At 38.5% G+C, this 19,023-nt stretch overlaps 1 protein-coding gene across 1 annotated transcript; it reads right to left on the bottom strand.

The window, feature by feature from the left end:
- Positions 1-614: 614 nt before the first annotated feature.
- On the bottom strand, positions 615-16,435 carry vps29 (VPS29 retromer complex component). The gene is made up of 4 exons (XM_060843983.1): positions 16,329-16,435; positions 7,204-7,395; positions 4,035-4,270; positions 615-1,157 (listed from the first exon to the last, which is right to left on the bottom strand). The coding sequence occupies exons 1-4, from the start codon at positions 16,329-16,331 to the stop codon at positions 1,040-1,042; spliced, it is 549 nt and encodes a 182-aa protein (XP_060699966.1). The 5' UTR covers positions 16,332-16,435; the 3' UTR covers positions 615-1,039.
- Positions 16,436-19,023: the final 2,588 nt, after the last annotated feature.

Genomic DNA, 19,023 nt, shown 5'->3' with positions numbered 1-19,023 from the left:
AACTGCTGCTTCTTAAACTCAATAAAACTATCAGAAAATCATTCACAAGTCACTGACTGCTTATATTGAATAGCTGTGATCACAAACACCTAAAATAAACACCCTGCTCCATATGCCACAACACAAAGCAGGATTTGATTCCTCTGTGCTGCCTTCTGGGTCAAGTAATCTTCAACACATCGTGCCTTGCTACTGTAGCAAGGCACAAGGATCAACAGTGATCATGGTGATATATTCAGTCAACAAATTCAGTGATAATTGTCAAGACAAAAAAAGTGGAAGTGTACACCACGAATTAAAGTAATAGCATTGAGAATATATAAAGTCAAAATCAGCAATTACTTTGGTAAGCTAGTATAATTGATAGAAGTTTCAACATTTTAAACATTAAAAGTAATTTTTAAGCCTTCAAGTAGTAATTTAGATTAATAGATTTAAAACTATAACTGAAACGATATTTCCATTCTAGATAAATAACATTGAGAAATTGGCTAACCAAGAGTTAATAGGAAAATGTAAACAGAATATAAACCATTTATGAAGTCAGTCACAAAAAGTGAAATGTATCACTAATTACACTGCATTCATTTTCTTCAAAACATAAAACAATGATGTTAAGCACTTGAAATAACATTTATTAGAGTTTATGGAAAGTAAGTTAAACATTTTACATGAAATAGTGATGCTTCAAACAAAGGCAGAAACAAAAACCTTTGAAGATTTCATGCATATTACATGATACACTACTCCATTACTGTAAGCACTGAAAGGAAATATTTACAGGACTGAAAACCCTCCGTAATTCAAGAATATAGCACCCGTTTCAGCAAGGATCTAAACTAACCATACATCAGTGCGTGCAATAAGGTTCCTTTCATATTGCTGGAATAGTTAACAACTGGTACTAGGTTGAACTAAAACTTACAATTCACAATATAATACATGTAAAGATTTGTTAATGTGATCAAGGGTCAAAAGAGAAAAAAATGACAAAAAGGAAAAGGAATGACATTGTAAAAAAAAAGCAGCAAAACCAAATTTAGGATTTTTTGTATTCAATTCGTTCTACTTTTACATCATCAGAAATCAGCTGATAAACGTAAGTGACTACGGTGGATGCTTGAATGTCCATCAATACGAATGAAGGTATGATATTACTGGAAAAGAGAAGAGATCAGAAACTGATTAGTTTTTACATGATCACTAAGCAGTTAAAAAAAAGTGTTCAACGTCAAATTCTGAGAACCACACAGCAAGATCTATGCCCAATTAAATTAAAATTCACTGTAAAAGTTTTCTATTTTGAATTCCATCCAAGAATTCTTCACGAAGGTAATGCTTTGAAGGTGCTGGTGTTGGACTGGGGTGTACAAAGTTTAAAAATAAAAATCACAACACCAGGTTATAGTCCAACAGGTTTATTTGGAAGCCCTAGCTTTTGGAGTGCTGCTCTGTCATCAGGTGTTGTGGAGTAAATTGTCAGCCACAGGATTTATAGTAAAAATTTACCATGTGATGTAACTAAAATTATATCTTGAAAAAGGCCTGGATCGCTTGTTTAATCTCTCATCTTTTAGAATGGGCATGTTGGTTTCAGTTCTTTCATATGTAAATCCCAGAACATTTTTTAAAAGAAAAAGTTACATTCTCAAGTGAACTTTAACAACAGGTGCAGTGTTGGCCCAGAAAATGCATTGAAGGTGCGAGGTACTCTGTAGGAGGCTCTGACACTATTACCCCAAAAAACTTGGGTGCGCACATGGTATGGTAGGAGTATTCGTGAGAGAGTGTGTGCATGTGTATGTGCTCGAATCTGACTGTAAACAAGTATAAGTTGGCAAGAGGGTGCATGTGTGAGGGTATGAGAGGGAGCTTGGATGAATGGACACTGTACAACAAACAGATAGGAATGTTCCCTCCCAGTCAGAGGACACTTCATCGGTCCGAAACATTTCGCTTCCCACCACCGTGTGACCATCCTCCAAGGCAGACTTTGGGACAGGCACCCTAATGCAAAGTGGCCAAACAGAGGCTGATAGCCAAGTTTGGTACCCATAGGGATGGCCTCAACCGCCCTTGGGTTCAGGTCATACTACAGGTGACCCCACTGCAACACACATATGCTCACATATATACGTGCAACCTCTCAGACTTACACCCCTTTATACTCTCACACTCAAGCCCTGCACACTCACCCACATGCATATGTGTTTGTGGGTTGACTTTGTACATGCAGAATTACATTTTATTTTGCTCAAAATCTGCATGAATCCATGTAAGATTCTTTAAGTCTTTTTTTTAAAAATTAGAATCAATTGGATTATTGTGGCACAGAAATCTTGCACAGGGCACCTCACATTTCAATGCATTTTCTGGGCCGACATAACACCAATTGTTGAAGTTCACTTGAGAATGTAACTTAAAGTTCTGGGATTTACATATGGAAGAACTGAAACCAACATGGCCAATCTAAAAAGATGAGAAACTTAAACAATACAGGTCTTTTTCAATATATAATTTCAGTTACATCACACTAAGCTTTTGCTATAAATAGTATCCTACGATCTTATATTGCATAACCACCTGAAGAAGAGTGGTGCTCCGAAAGCTAGTGCTTCCAATCTGGTGTTGTGAGTTTTAACTTTGTACCTCATAAAAGTAAGTTACTGAAATCAGTAATTGATTACATTAACTGAACGTGAAGCTTTAGTAGATATTTAATTTTTACTTAGGAATTTAAATGGATGGACTAAATTCATATTGATGGCTAGTTTGATGACATTTCTAATTGGTTGCAACTTCTATAATAATGCACTAATCTATCTGCATATTCTAGAAATAGTAATATGAAGTGATCTTTCCAAATGTCGTTGTTGCCTTTTGGTATAATGTATTTATACAGCAATATTTTTTTGTTGCTTAACTATATCTGTTTCCCCGACAAAGACAAAGTGCTTATGCTGATATTGTACCGGATATCTTTGGAGCTCAAAACACAAGATTCTGAAAACTGTTTTAAGTACAGTCAAAGATGATCAACTATGGAAGTTTAACATTATAACATTTTAACATTGGTGGGCAGCACGGTGGCACAATGGTTAGCACTGCTGCCTCACAGCGCCTGAGACCTGGGTTCAATTCCCGACTCAGGCGACTGACTGTGTGGAGTTTGCACGTTCTCCCCGTGTCTGCGTGGGTTTCCTCCGGGTGCTCCGGTTTCCTCCCACAGTCCAAAGATGTGTGGGTCAGGTGAATTGGCCATGCTAAATTGCCCGTAGTGTTAGGCAAGGGGTTAATGTAGGGATATGGGTGGGTTGCACTTCGGCGGGTCGGTGTGGACTTGTTGGGCCGAAGGGCCTGTTTCCACACTAAGTAATCTAATTATCACAAAGTGAGATGAATGGGAATTAAGTTTTCTCTGGCCTTCACCCAGGAAAGGATACAGACCAGGACACTGATTTCTTCAGTTTTCAAAGTGTCACAGAATCTTTAGTTCACATTACAAGTAGTGGGGTCTCTATTACTTGAACTTGGAATCGGATTTCATAACAGGACTCAAAAAGGCGAGAGAATTACCAAAATGACTCAAATTAAACTAGACTGTCACAACTCAGGTTATTTGAAAAATGTTGTCACCAATTGCAACATTCAGTCACTTGGATGTGAGCAGATTAAAATGACAAAAGAACATGTTTAGACAAATAGCATTTGTGTTTAACCAACTGGTATCCAACACATATTCAATAGGTTAAGATTAGTGGTCCAAGTCAAGCACTGGTGTCGAGCCAGAATCATGATTTTTTTTCCCACCCCAAATGCAGTTAAAGTCCAACTTTCAGACTATCCCTTCATTCACAAGTGAAATTCTTTGTCTGGAGCAGATCATTCCTAGCTGACACCATACATTTTCAATGCACTGATATAATGAAACGTACTTTTCCAAATCATCCAAGCTGTTAACATTAGTTAATAGCAAGAAATCCTAAATAGTCACTAAGAAACCGGAAGTTCATCGGGCATTCCAAAATACTTACCCTTCCAGTGCATTACATGCACCTGTGGCTGAGCCTGGGTTGATATAGAACTTGCTCTCCTGCTCAAAGGCTTCAAACTTATGTGTGTGACCAGAAATTAGGATATCTACATCCAATTGTCGTTGCAGCAGAGCAAGGCTGGCCATATCACCCCAAGGAATTACTTGGTGACCATGGATCAAACCAATCTTGAATTGCCCCACTGTTACCACTTTCTGCTCTGGGTAATTCAGATTCTAAAAATGAAGACAAGGAACAAATTTCTGTCAACCAACTTGTAATAAAATGTGAAAATATTAAAAGCAGATGTTCTAATGGTCACTGATTGATTCTCATCTTAATTCAGCTGTAATTAACTGAACAACAAGGTGTTTCTCATTTCTACTGGACTGGGGAACTGAAAGAGCTAAACAATAAAAATGATTAAGCTGGGGCGGTAGATTTGGCTTACCAAGATACTACCAGAATCTCCCAATACCAGAAGCAGCAAGTTAAGATTCTGATCCACTTCAGGACCTTGAGGAAGGTCCTCACATGGCACACACAAAGCTTAAAACTGTCAGTTTTATCCTACCTGCACTGATGGACTATTTCTAATGACAGGGGGTCAAGGACAGTTTTGGACTACATGTGCCTTTTGCTTAAAATAAACAACAGAAAATGGATTTACTTGGGGATTTTCCTAGGTGTAAAGCTCGAGTTGTATAGCTCCAAGCAAGTCAACTGGAATATCAAAACAATTCACAGCAAATCCACTACAGCTTAGTAGCAGTTCTTCAGGAGTCTCTCCCTAGCAAAACTAAGCAGCTGCTCTTCTCTACAAAGCTTACCACCTCCTCTTCCTGTAGCCTTGATTCCTATTCAGCTGGTGTCAGCATTGTTGGGGGTATCAAACTAAAACAGCATTGTTAGAAGTGTAGGAGGGTTTTCTAGTAGTATGTGCTCAACTGCTGTTGCACTGGTCATGAGCAGGGGAAAGATCAGTTGAGCAGGAGAGTTAAAAATTGTTGAGGACTTGGGTGGGGAGTAAGACTGAACCATGTTGTGGTGACAGGTCCAATTAAGAAAATCTGAAAATGATTTCGACAAGAGATCTCAGGGCTACGATTAAAAAAAGGCAGTTCTAATGCAGTGTTGCTTTGCCGCTAGGACGTCTGACTCTGCTCATTGGTGGAATTCACAGCAGAAAACCTCCAGGTTGAGCACAGAAAGCAAGTGGACAGTTTACAATTGCAGTCAGCAGTATGACATCTCCTTTCCCAGTGTGGGGAAATCTGGGCAAATGTGTCAGGACAGTGAATGCAAATTTAAGATTAGAATTTGACCCAGTCATATTATATAGGGAGAATAGTTTAATAACAATGGAAATAATTAGCAGAGCGTGAAAAGAAAACAAAAACAAATTCCTCACGGCCTTGTTTCTTTGACCATCTCACTTTGATCTGATTACAAATTTACTTATACTTGTAAGGGATTTTGAACTTATCCATAAAACTGCCTCGTTTGAAATTGTTAGTTTTTTTCTGCAGTGGTAAGATTTATGACAACAATTAATAACATCCTTTATAATGTGTTTGTGTAATGAGAATACATTGCAGCAGAAACTATGATCCATCAGCAATGGCTGAATGTTTCCCCACACTGGGCAAAAGATTTAAATGGAGTGGCAGTGTACCAACTTAAAACCAGTTTATACAGAGCCAAAGCATGGCACTCATCTGAAGCATTCTTTCCAGCAGTACAATGCTCTTATTGGTGGAAATAGTTGGTCTGCTTCCATTTGACACGTTTGTTAAAATATTGGCACTTTAGTATAAAGACTCCATGGTTTGGTGAACCAGTTTTATAACTTATGTGACTGATCTGCAGCTAATGTAATGATTTTTTAAAAATTCTTTTTTAGAATGTCTAATCAGTGATGCACTAGCATATATTACCATCCCCGATTACCTTGAAAGTGGTTCTGGTGACCTGTTTTCTTGAACTGATGCAGTCCTTGCAGAGCACAATGCAGTTAAGGTTTTTTTTAATTTAAGCTATTTTTCTAATCACTGTTCAGAGATGTTTTACACACCTTTAGAGCAGGTGGGACTTGAACCTGAGCCTCTTGGTCCAGGGGCAAGGGCACTACCTCAACACCATAAGAGTCCCTTGCAGTGTTGTTAGGATAGGAATTCTACTAGAATAGTTTCAGCTGCAGCAGTATTTGAGAGACAGAGCCAGAATAAATTATGCAAAGAAAACCAAAATATACCTGGAGGTGAAAATTGTTAATCACACAACCTTCTATCCTGCTCAGAAGTGCAAAGAGATTAATAAAAAAGGTTCCTAGATCATGAAATTGGACAGACTTAATAGAAATTAGATTTGAGTATAAGCAAAGCAGGATCTGATATAGAGGAAAATCAGGATATAATAACGAAGGTATCCATTCCATTTGATATCTGAGGAAATAGCAGGATCAAAAATATTGCACAGAATAGAGGTGGTAAATGAGTCTTCATATCTAAATTTTCAATAGTTCTGAACCATGGTTAGAAATATTATCAAAACCCTGGCAAATTAAAGTTGCTACTCAACTTAAGTAGAACTGACTTAATATTTGTGTTGCCATCATACAAAAATGCATGAAATAAGCAGAAGTAAAATTAGAAGTTTAGAAGAAAACTAGAAGTTTAGAGAACAGATTCATCCGCTCCTTTATGCACTGAATGAGAGTCATGTAGGCCCCCCAAAAAGAGAGCGTTCAAAACTCAAGCAGTACTCTGTTCCCGGATCACAACAATAGCCGGAGCACTACAGCATCTCTGGTTAGAGAGTGAAACAGAGTGAATCCTGCTGCTGATTGCTATAAAATATTTCTGTTGAAATTCCAAAGAGGTGAAGAGAAGATCTGCTATTGTATTCTGCTGTGGTCAAATAGCTTATCAGTTATCATGCATGAATATCTGTTTGGCATGATACTGAGGACAATGGTTAACATCACACATGATTCTGACAAAGTCAATGCCTCCGTGGAATAGTTGGGGTGGGAGGTGGGTGGTGGAGGAGATGGACAGAATGTGGGAATATGACCTACATGATAAATTTTCACATTATATGATCAAGAATATTGATTTCTAGTACAAGCAATAAGTAGATTTCTTTAAAAAGCAAAAGAAACACATACCTCATCGAAGTCTCCTCTGACAATGTGAACATCTCCAGCCAGAGTTTTGAGGTAATCATAACTTTCTTTAGTGCAAAGATTGCCTGTACACAAGATATGCTGGATCTTACCGGGTACCAATAGCTTCTTGAACTTGGCTGGCAATGTATTACAACGGTGGGGAATGTGAAGGTCTCCCAATACCAGCACCAACTTTAGAAATAGAAGAAAATAAGTTTTCTCAAACCATACTGCACAAAATCCCCAGGAACATGCATCATTGAGACATTATATCAGAGTTTAAGATTTAGAGTTTTATTAAAAGTAAAATGTCTATATATAATAGATTCAAAAGTGGTAATTCAAAATTAGACTGCTGTAATAACCCATTGAAGACTGAAATAAGGTGAAGCCAGCGATATATCTAATTTGTAAGCAGTAGAGCTCAAAGCCAAAAACAAGTCACACATCCCTCAAATATGTGAGAGAGAGTGACAGAGAGACAGAGACAGAGAGAGAGTCAGAGAGAGAGTCAGAGAGAGAGTCAGAGAGAGAGTCAGAGAGAGAGTCAGAGAGAGAGTCAGAGAGAGAGTCAGAGAGAGAGTCAGAGAGAGAGTCAGAGAGAGAGTCAGAGAGAGAGTCAGAGAGAGAGAGAGTCAGAGAGAGACAGAGACAGAGACAGAGACAGAGACAGAGACAGAGACAGAGTGAGAGAGTGAGAGAGAAAATATAAAAATCAGTATTGCAGTGATTTCTTTGATGAAAAATTTGTTTCTCCTCACATCAATGAGCATTTTAAGTTTGGTACAGTAGATCTCAGGTTGGAAACTAAAATTTCTCAAGCAAGAATTCCCAGTTGTATTTTAGATTTAGCATCTGCAAACATGATGGACCTCAGTCTATAACCAACCACAGAGTCACCTCCTATGTATATTTATTTTGAACTGGTTCCCATTTATGGATATCAATTTGGCATAGTTGCAGAATAGCTTTTACATAATCCATATCTTGTTCCCCTGACACCAAGAATTGACTTCCCAGTTGTCAGTGAGCCACAGAAAGATAAAGATTTGTTCTTCAGACATTTGTACTATGACTTGACCATGGCACATCAGCTTTGCAGACTTGTCAGGGAACTGGTCTTACTTTCAGATCATTATCTTGGTTGAAAGCGATTCAGTATCTTAACATAGGCATCTTTTGAGCTTGACCTATCAGAAATAAAGTCTTGGTAGTCAGTTTAGAGTTTGCCAAAAACTAAGTTGGCAGTTAGGATCTGCAGAATGCTACCATATTAACATTTTTTAAAAAAAAGACAGGATACACACAAGGTAGGAGATTCTACCCACGGATTGAAATGGGAGTGCTGAGTAGAAGAGGATCACGACCTTTCAAAGATCTCCAGGTCATGCCAAATCACCAGCAAGGTGGCTTGTTATTTTTTTTGTATATAATCCTGTAAACCATAACAGAACCATAGCAAACAGGAATTCAAGTTGAAATTCCTGAAGCACTGCTGTATTAGTTTCTTGTACACTGTAGTGCTTTCCAGACTTTTTCTCACTGTGACTCCATTTCATAAGACAGCTAACTGTCTCATCAACACCAGACGAACAGAAACTAAATGTCTACTTGCATACATTTGCATGTTTAAAGATAACTTGTATTACATTGCCCAAGTAACAATTCAAAGTTTAGTGAATGTGGTGAGATAATATGGAGTATTTCTAATGAACCAGTCTCAATGTACAGTTTGGATAACTTATAATACAGAAATACACTACAAAAATAAGGCAAGGAACATGTTTAGGTTGTTTGACTGGAGATTTTTCTCAGCTAGTGTGCCAGTAAAAAAAATGATTACAGCATACAGTTAGCCTAATCAGTCCTTGTTTCAATGGTGAAAGAGTGGCCAAAAGTTTCCTACTTTTGACCAAGATCCAGAAACTTCAGCGGAGTGTGAATACATTTGGATTTCAAGTAAAGGCAGAATCAGGCACTCATGCTAGTAATTAGCCTGGTGATGTTTACTGTCAAACCTTAATATGAAAATTACAAATTTAAGAAAATCACAACATAAGTACTGGCTGGTCAGAACCCTATCTCAGCTGAACCCTATCTCAGCAAGAATGAAAGGATATTTTACCAAAGCCAAAACGTTTGTTCCAGTTGTTAATTTAAGCAAGTCAAAAACATGCAAGATGTTAAGCAGAATATTTGCAAGTTAGCCTGATTGCAAACTACACCAAACCAAGCTAATATATAAATCAGTAGCATCAATCGCTTTTAGGTATATTGTGACCCACAAATTTAGCCAATGACTGAAGACTTAAAGCTAACTTTTCAGGCAATAATTCAAACAGATCTCATGAGACAAAAAAAAATGAGCAAACTGACCAAATCTGCTAGATATTATGAAACTATTCCAGCTTGGGGCAGGGAAAAGAGTGCAAGGCAGATTAAATTTAAAATTATTTAATTTCAAAAAGGTGAAGTTTTAACTGTCAATATCCTAGAATGCAAAAACATTTGATGAAGCAAGTACCTTTACTTTTAGAATATCAGATTCCCCACTGCTGCATATGGCTTTTCAAGAGAATTGATGAGGGAGGAGGGCAGAGCAGTAGATGTGACCTAGATGGATTTCAGTAAGACGTTTGACAAGGTTCCCCATGAGACTGGTTAGCAAGGTGAGACCTCACGAAATACAGGGAGAACTAGCCATTTGGATACAGAACTGGCTCAAAAGATAGAAGACAGAGCGTGGTGGTGGAAGGTTTTTTTCCAGACTGGAGGCCTGTGACCAGGGTTGGACTGAAGGGTCTGTTTCCATGCTGTACATCTCTATGACTGACAACTGTCCAGGCCTATGGCAGAATAGAAGTCAACGTATTACTTCAAACTCTAAACTCTATTCTTCATCAATTAGCTAGTCTGAAACTTGTTCCGAGTGTAGCTACACAAGACATTTTGGGGAAGTGGGGGGAGCAGGGCTGCAAGGAGGGTGTGCCAGCTTGAATAAGATTGAGTGCCATGATGCAGTCTTCCTTGCAGATGGTGCATTTTGGGCTAATGTCACTATAGCATGGAATGTTACAGGTCCCACTGATGCCTACAAGAATAATATTTAACTTAGTGATCACTTATGTTACACCAGAAGCAGCTCTTAAAAGTTCACTTCTAGAAAATTAGCAGGTATGCAAAAGATGACATGTTGGCAATGACAGGAAAATAATGCACCGTCTCTGGATACATCAGTTAAATATGACATTTCTGTTGAATGTCTTGATTACTAAAGATCGTTGAAGCAGCTGTGTATTTGATTTCAATGTTTATACTACTGTAATCAAAGTGAGTATTTTGGATTTGCAATTTTCTCCCTACTAGGTTTTGAAGCTGAGTTCCTTGTGATCTACAACTTTATTTGGGACAAAATACGGAAAATAAATGCATGTTTTGTTGAACCTGTGTGTCTTGGATTCATCAGAACAATTTGCAACAATACCAGTTCAAAAGAGAAAAACCAAGATGAGTGTGCAAATTGGTTGGCCAGTGGACATTGACTGATAGAGGTGTTGCCAGGGTGAATGCATCCATTAATGGGGATGGTTAATTGCTCAACTTTGTTTAAATTTTAATCAAGTTGACCGATTTCTCAGATTAAAAATTCCTGAGAAGAAAGAAAGAAGGGCCATATATGACATCCAAACCTCTGAATGGTAGGGCAGCCTTAAAAAAAAGGTTAGGAAACCTCTACAGTATCAAATGAAAAACAAGTCCATAAACTCCCTTGGATTAAGCCTGCAAGATAAACAGCCCATATACTGCAACAAACTATTAGTCTGCACACTTTCAAAGTTATTGGAACAAACAAAATTTTCACCACTACCAAGAGAGTGACTTACTCTGTGAGAGGCCTTAATGAATTGAAGGTCAATCGTTGGCATGAGATGAGATTTGAGTATGGTCAAAGTTAAAATAAACAAAATAAAACAAAAGTCAGCAGGAAAAATATATCAGAAGTTACCAAAAGAGCTTTTTGATTGTTTAACACAAAACAGTTTGAAAATCGTAGCAAACAAGTTTACTTTATACTTCAGATAGCTTATAAAATACCCTTTTAATTTTTGTACTTTTACAGCACAGACGCTCATGAATCAACCAAAGCCATTTGTTTCTTCACCAAAATTTACAAAACAGATGAGCATTTTTAAGCGATGCAGTGACATTTTTCTTGATTGGTGGATGGAGGAAATAAAAAAAGACCTGATACATTTACATTTTAAATAACAATACCCAGAGCTGTATACTGCTTGAACATGGACATTTGACAAGTACTAAATTAAAACAAAAGAACTGCAGATGCTGAAAATCAGAAACAAATATTGCTAGAAAAACTGAGCAGGTCTGGCAACATCTGTTGAGAAAAAGCAGAGTTAACATTTCAGGTCCTGTGACCTGGTTTGAAGGAGGATCACGAGACCAAAACATTAACTTTGCTTTCTCTCCTCAAAATGCTGCCAGACCTGCTCAGTTTTGCCAACAATTTCTATTTTTGTTTGACATTTGTAAAAAGTTTTAGCTTCTGCAGAAGAGTTCTAATTAATCAGCATTACATAAATTAATTCAATTCAACCCTATTTCTAAATCGCTGAATAGTTTTCTTGGAAATGACAACAGTAGAAGAATTTCTTAAGATGATGCAAAAACTGAATTTTAAGTTTTATCCCCCCCTCCAGTATATCAGCAAGAGGTACAGTCAAGCAAGTGTCAGGTAATTGTAGTCATAATACAGAACCAGAAAATTTATAACAAGTGACTATTTGGCCCAACAATGTTTACCAAATATGAGCAGCCTGGCCTAATCCCACCATCCAGGTTTTGGCCTGTAACAAAGGTTATGGCACTTTGACTGCATATCTTAGTTAAATGCAATTAGGGTTTCTGAAAGTCTTTTGGGTAGACCCTGCCACCAGCATCATGAAAATAATATTCAACTTTCCTGATTCACCTGCCAATTCCATTAAATCCATGCCCCTTGTTATTGATGTCTTTAACTAGATATAGGTTATTCTTTCCACTTTTTCCAGGTCACTCCATTTTATACACCACAATTAAATCTCTCCTTAGCCTTTTTGTCCAAAAAAGGTGACAACTCCAGATAATTCAACCTTTCCTCTAAAACTTCTCCATTCCTGGAGACATCCTCAAAAATATCCTCAATCTTCTCTAGTGTAATTAGATCTTTCTTGTAAAAGAACAACCAGAATAGCATATACCACTTTAGCTGTGGTCTATTGTTTATAGAGTTCTAGGATAATCACCCCACTCAAATTCTAGGTCGCAGTATCTTAATTTATCTTTCCACCTTCAGGAATCGGCCTAGATATAGTGTTCTTTAGCCCTCTACACCTCTATTCTACCACTTATTCTACATTCCCTTGATTTACTTGTACCATCCCACACTCTAAACACCAGCTCACATTTCTGAAACGATGGAATACAGTGGTACAGTGTCACTGGATTAGTATTCCAGTCTAATCTAAGGATATGGGTACAAATCCCACAAAAAAGAAAATTGGAATCCAATAAAAATCTAGAATTAAAAGCAATTCTAATAGCAACCACATAAATCGGTCAGTGGTCATAAACAACCCATGTAGTTCACTAATGTCCTTTATGGTATAAAATCTGGCACACTTGCCTGGTCTAGCCTACATGAACTCCAGATCCACAGCAATTTGGTTTACTATCAACTGTCCGAACAAGCCATTCAGTCCAGAGCAATTAGTGGATGGTAATAAATGCTGGCCCAGAACAAAACAATTTTTACTTTTTCTAACCCTGACCAGTTCATTCAGAATCTAAACAGTAATATTTTTGTCCAGTTTAGCATCAGCTCCAGATAATCATTACATTATATCAAAAGCCAACATAATTAAATATTAACATAAACAATGCAAAACTAAGTTACCAGATGTTGATGAAGCAGTGATTAAGAATTTTAAAGTTAAGTTCTAAAAACACTTGCTTGAAGAAAACATTTGTGTTTTATCCAGGTTTAATTCATTCATTCATTTCGTCTTGCCAAATAGATGTGACATTAATAGGAGCATATTTTCATGCAGGTCCTGATTAAATATCTACAGCAGGTGCCTCACTGTGTCAAATATAGTTATTACTTCATAGGTTTCTCAGCTGGTTTGGAAAAGGGGTGTAAAGAAGTTGCAAAGTACGTAATTCCTATGCAAGTTAACTTAAAAGTTGGTGCATGTAATGTCATTACTGTGGAATGAACTATTTCTAAAGGAGAAAGAACAGTTAAGGTCAAAGACTTTCAGAATGCTTAACTTATGGGGCAATGGCTTTTTGTTTTTCCAAGTTAGTCAGTTTTAATCATTTTAAGCCAATGCAGACACAATGGGCTGAATAGCTGCCTGCATGTTAACAATCCTGTGCTGTTCTTACACTGTTCTCTTTCACTATCCAACAGGAGGTTTGGATTAAGAATTGGCTGGCTGAAGACAGAGGGTAATAGTTGATGGTAAAGGGTCATCTTGGAGTGCAGTTACTGGCGGTGTTCCGCAAGGATCTGTTTTGGGACCATTACTGTTTGTCATTTTTATAAATGACCTGGAGGAGGGGCTAGAAGGTTGGGTGAGCAAGTTTGCGGATGATACGAAAGTCGGTGGAGTTGTTGACAGTGAGGAAGGAGGTGGCAGGTTATAGCAGGATATAGATAAGCTGCAGAGCTGGGCAGAAAAGTGGCAAATGGAGTTCAACGTAGGTAAGTGTGAAGTGATTCACTTTGGTAAGAGTAACAAGAAGATGGGGTACTGGGCCAATGGACAGATACTTGGTAGTGTGGATGAGCAGAGGGATCTTGGTGTCCATGTACACAGATCTCTGAAAGTTGCCACCCAGGTAACTAGCGCTGTGAAGAAAGCATATGGTGTATTGGCTTTTATTGGTAGAGAAATGGAGTTCCAGAGTCCTGAGGTCATGTTGCAGTTGTATAAGACTCTGGTGCAGCTGCATCTGGAGTATTGTGTGCAGTTTTGGTCGCCATACTATAGGAAGGGTGTGGAGGCACTGGAACAGGTGCAGAGGAGGTTTACCAGGATGTTGCCTGGTATGATAGGAAGATCGTATGAGGAAAGGCTGAGGCAGTTGGGGCTGTTTTCATTGGAGAAAAGAAGGTTTAAGGGTGACTTGATAGAGGTGTACAAGATGATTAGGGGTTTAGATGGGTTGAGCATGAGAACCTTTTTTCCATGTATGGAGTCAGCTATTAGGAAGGGGCATAGCTTTAAATTAAGGGGTGGTAGGTATAGGACAGATGTTAGGGGTAGATTCTTTACTCAGCGAGTTGTGAGTACATGGAATGCCCTGCCAGTAGCAGTGGTGGACTCTCCCTCTTTATGGGCATTTAAACGGGCATATGGAGGATAGTGGGCTAGTGTAGGTTAGATGGGCTTGAATCGGCGCAACAGAGGGCCAAAGGGCCTGTACTGCACTGTATTTTTCTATGTTCTATGTCCTAACACACTGCCAATATTTTCTCTGACTCCGCAGTTGTGCAACAAGTCACTTCAAAAGTACTTTACAGGGACCTTTCAAAAATATTTTTAAAGAGGGCCTGCATCCAACAAAAAATACAATTGATTAGATTCCTTACAGTATGGAAACAGGCTCTTCATCCCAACAAGTCCACACTGACCATCCACCCAGACCCATTCCCTTACCCTATATTTACCCCTGACTATGGGCAATTTTACATGGCCAATTCACCTAACTCTAGCATCTTTTGATGATGGAAGGAGACCAGAGCACCTGGAGGAAACCCATGCAGACATAGGGAGTGTGTACAAACTCCACACAGTCACCTGAGGAAAGAATTGAACCCGGGTTCCTAGCACTGCGAGGCAGCAGTGCTAACCACTGGGCCACCGTGCCATCTTTCCAGGATACTTTGGACATAAGTAATGAGGCTAATGTGTGTATTTTAATATTAGCATAGACCCATTATTCTTAATTGTCTACAGATGAGAAATAGAATTACCCTACAAACTGACCTTGTAAATTGTGCCAACTAATTGGCACATTGTTTAGTTAATTGAGTATGCATTAGACTATGTTTATTAAAATACTCACTGATCTTTCTTCAAGAAGAATTTCAACCACAGCTAAAATTGTTGAAATGTTTGCTTCACTATAAAATTTTCAATTTTAGGAGATATTTCATACTGTTTAAAATCTTACCTGGTTTATGTCAAAACAGAAATATAAATTAATGTCACGAATGTTAAATCACAAATTTTTAATAAAAAAAACTACACAGCAAAACAAAAAACTTTTTTTGGCATTAAGGTTGTAATTACCCCTGTGCACAGTAATGACTAAGATCAAACTGCCTCATTTTATATGTGCCTCCCTATTCAATTTTCCAGACAAGGTCACTCTGCTCTTGCATGTACTATTCTCCACCTTTGCGTGTAAATTTAAGTGTGCACAAAGACATTTCAGTTTATCAAAATGCTTAACTAAACTATCTACAATTGGGAACTGCCCAGGAGGTTTGACACCACTTCCTGTAACGTAAAATGGCCTGTTGTAGGTGGTTTACACCACTGCTCTATGCTCAAGTCAGGAACAAACTTCAGAATATACTCGGTTAAATTCCAACCTACAGTACAATACAAATAAAAATCCGATCTGGTCAAACTTTACGTACGCCTTAGATTACGAAAAAGTATGAAATAAACCACGTCATTACAACCATCTTTCTCGAATACAAAACACCTTTTTATTAAGATAAATGAGGAATTTTGATGCCCGATTGAATGTTGGAACTAACACATCTACTTAACAAATGTTTTTTCTTCTTTTCAATTTGTGTCATTCACGAGGTGATATATAAACCCTCCATCCGTGCCTTCAGGATCTGCCAGCTGACGAACATCATGTGATAGCTTCCCAATCCCACCGCAGGCCCCAGATACCAACCGCAGACCCGGTCTCTCAAACCCAGTTTCAAGACATCAACCACAGTGAAGCCCTCGCGCACACTTTCAGTCAGGTCGAGGAGGATTAAAGCATGAAACAACAACAACGTTTGATCTCTAGTCCCCGAGTCAATAACTCACCATTTTCCAATCGGCGAAGCAGAAAGCAGCTCCTCAGTGAAGACACTCAGCACCCAACAAATATCCAGCCAATCACTCTTCAGTTTAGAAACAGGTCCCTACGGCGTAGTCAATTGGACAATCTTAGAACAACGAGAATTCTGAGCATCTCTATTTCGACTTTTAAATACACCTGCCTTATATAACAGCTGTCAGTTTCCGCTTGTGTGTCTCGGTATCATAGACTAACGTGTAGTCCACCAACATTTATCAAAGTAGTTAACAAAAACATGATGGCCAGATAATCATTCTTTTTTTTCGCGATGTTGATTGAGCATTGGTCCGGGAATCAGGGATGATTGCTTCGCCCTTATTTGAATTAGTGCAATGGAATCTGAGCAGTCGGCGGGGATCTCAGTTTAATGCTTCATCCCATAGTCGGCACCCCAATAGTCCAGGACTCCTTTCACGACTGCACCGAAGTGTCAGCTTTAATTGTTAGTGGCGCTTGAACCCACGACCTTCTGATTCAGGGATGAGAGTGCTATCAACAGAGCCATTGCTGACACAAAAAGTCACACTTCTAATGGATATAAAAATCCCACTGGGAATGTATATGAATGTACAGACTTTTGAGTAAAAATGAAATTGAGCAGCTGTCACTTCCATAAGTTGTCATTTCAAATGAACAGTCTTCTAAACTTTCTGACATTGCTTCTGTTGTAATGTTTACAATTTGTGCTTTCAATTTCAGAAAGGCAAGATAGGATAGTGCATCGTAGTCACAGGCTTAGATCCAATCAGAATCACTTAGTCCTGTTGCAGTGGACAGAAAGTTGATAGCAGACATGAACTGCAGAAATAATGAGGATGGTTTAGGGAGATATGTTTAAGGATTCTAGAGGAAAATGTTAGATTGGAGATGATGCGGTAGCTTCAAGGACACAACAGTTGTGAGGGGAATAGAGGACACTTGATGAAAATGTTCAAAATCATGAGATCCGGACTGAGTAGATACTTGACTGAGACAGTTAATCTTGGGGGAAGGGTTGAGAATCAGAAGACAGATTTAAATTCATAAAGTCATACAACAGAGCTTCTGGCCCATTGAGTCTGCGTTGACTTATCTACCCTATATGACTTATCTGTCATTTTCCCAACACAGCCCTTGAATGTCATGACAATTCATGTGCTCATCTATGTACTTTTAATAGGTTGTGAGGTTTCCTGCCTCTATTACTCTCCCAAGGCAGTGCATTTCAGATTCCCACCCACCCTCTGGGGTGAAAATACAATCCTCAAAAATCCCCTCTAAACCTAAGATTATGCCCTCTCGTTATTGACTGTTTAACCAAAAGAAACAGCTGCTTTCTATTCACCCTGTCCATTCCCTTCAGGGGATTGGGAAAAGAACCAGAGGCAACTTGTTTTTTTTAGACCCACGAAATGGTTAAGACTTGGAATTCACTGCCAGAGTATGGCGGAATCCGACTCAATTATTGCTTTCAAAAGGAACGAGGATAAGCACCCGATGAGAGAATAAAAATAGGACTTCAAGGAAAAGGCGGAGTTTGGGACGAGCAGAATTGGTCTTGGAGAAAACTGGCACAGACAATGATGGAGTGAATAACCTCTTTCAGTGCTATAACAATTTTAATGTTTCTTAGATGGCAGTGGTTCTGAAAGAGATAGTACTCGAGTGGACGGAACCATTTCTAATGTCAGTTAGTATGGGTGTCAGGAAATTGAATGGTCAGCAGGTCAATAATCTTTCAACTGTTAACTTTCTATCTTTCCCTAGATGCTGCATGCGCTGCTCAGTGTTTTCCAGCATTTTGTTTTCTCTTTTAGATCTCAGGCATCTTCAATATTTCGCTTCTGTAACGTAAGAGACGGTCTGTCTAAAGTAAAATATCATGATAAGTTCACTCAATGCCTCACTCCGAGGGTTAACAAAAATGCTTTGAGCGAACGATCAGGTAATGTGCGTCTTCTATGAACACTCGGGTTACGTGTCAGGAGATAAAAAGGTGATCAACGAAACTTAGGGGACAGGATGACCGTAAAAAGTTGAGATCGGATAACCTCTGGCTGCAGCAGCGAAGGTCTGGACATTTAGAACGTTCACAAAGTTTAAAAAAGGCTCGCAGGCAGGATCTCACTAACCGCCGCTGATGGCTACCAACGGCAGCGGGAGGGAGAGAAGGCGGGCCAAAACTGGCGCCAAAACTAGAGTTACGCGCTAAGTAGCGGCTTCAGTTTTGTCGACAACAGTTGTTTGTTAGGAGTAAAAAAGTGTATTTTTTCTGAATTGTTTGAAAACTTAATTTAAAAGTAATTTCACCAACTCGTTTGTTAAATGTATAATTTGTACTGGTAGCAAGCGAAACGAGAACTGGTGCCAAGGTAAAAACCACTATGAAATTTGTCACACCTTAAAACTATGTGAGAAGGAGATCCAAAACGTAAACAGTTACTTATTAGTATTCTGTCTATATGATTATCACAATGAACTAATATTTATTTGAGTTTGAGATGATTGTTTGATGATGTTATGGCTTTAAAAAGTGTATTTTGTCATGGTTTCTTTTATTGTGAGACTAGTAAAGAGCATTCTATGAGAAGATAAACAGCTTGTGAGGCTTTGTGTTTTTTTAAGTTGGAACAATAAGTGCAGATGTGGTTGAAGCTCTCACAGTTCCAGGATTTTTTAGTT

The sequence above is a fragment of the Hemiscyllium ocellatum genome, chromosome 24 (assembly GCF_020745735.1).
Source record: "Hemiscyllium ocellatum isolate sHemOce1 chromosome 24, sHemOce1.pat.X.cur, whole genome shotgun sequence".
NCBI lineage: Eukaryota > Metazoa > Chordata > Chondrichthyes > Orectolobiformes > Hemiscylliidae > Hemiscyllium > Hemiscyllium ocellatum.
The sequence above is the reverse complement of the archived record's forward strand: the minus strand, read 5'-3'. Positions and strand labels throughout refer to the sequence as shown.

Bases quoted from the DNA above. Each gene is read 5' to 3' on its own strand.
- vps29 (XM_060843983.1), bottom strand. The intron at 4,271-7,203 runs GTATGTGTTTCT...CTTCATTTTTAG, and splicing joins TCAGAGGAGACTTCGATGAG to AATCTGAATTACCCAGAGCA. The intron at 1,158-4,034 runs GTAAGTATTTTG...TCTCTTTTCCAG, and splicing joins GCATGTAATGCACTGGAAGG to TAATATCATACCTTCATTCG.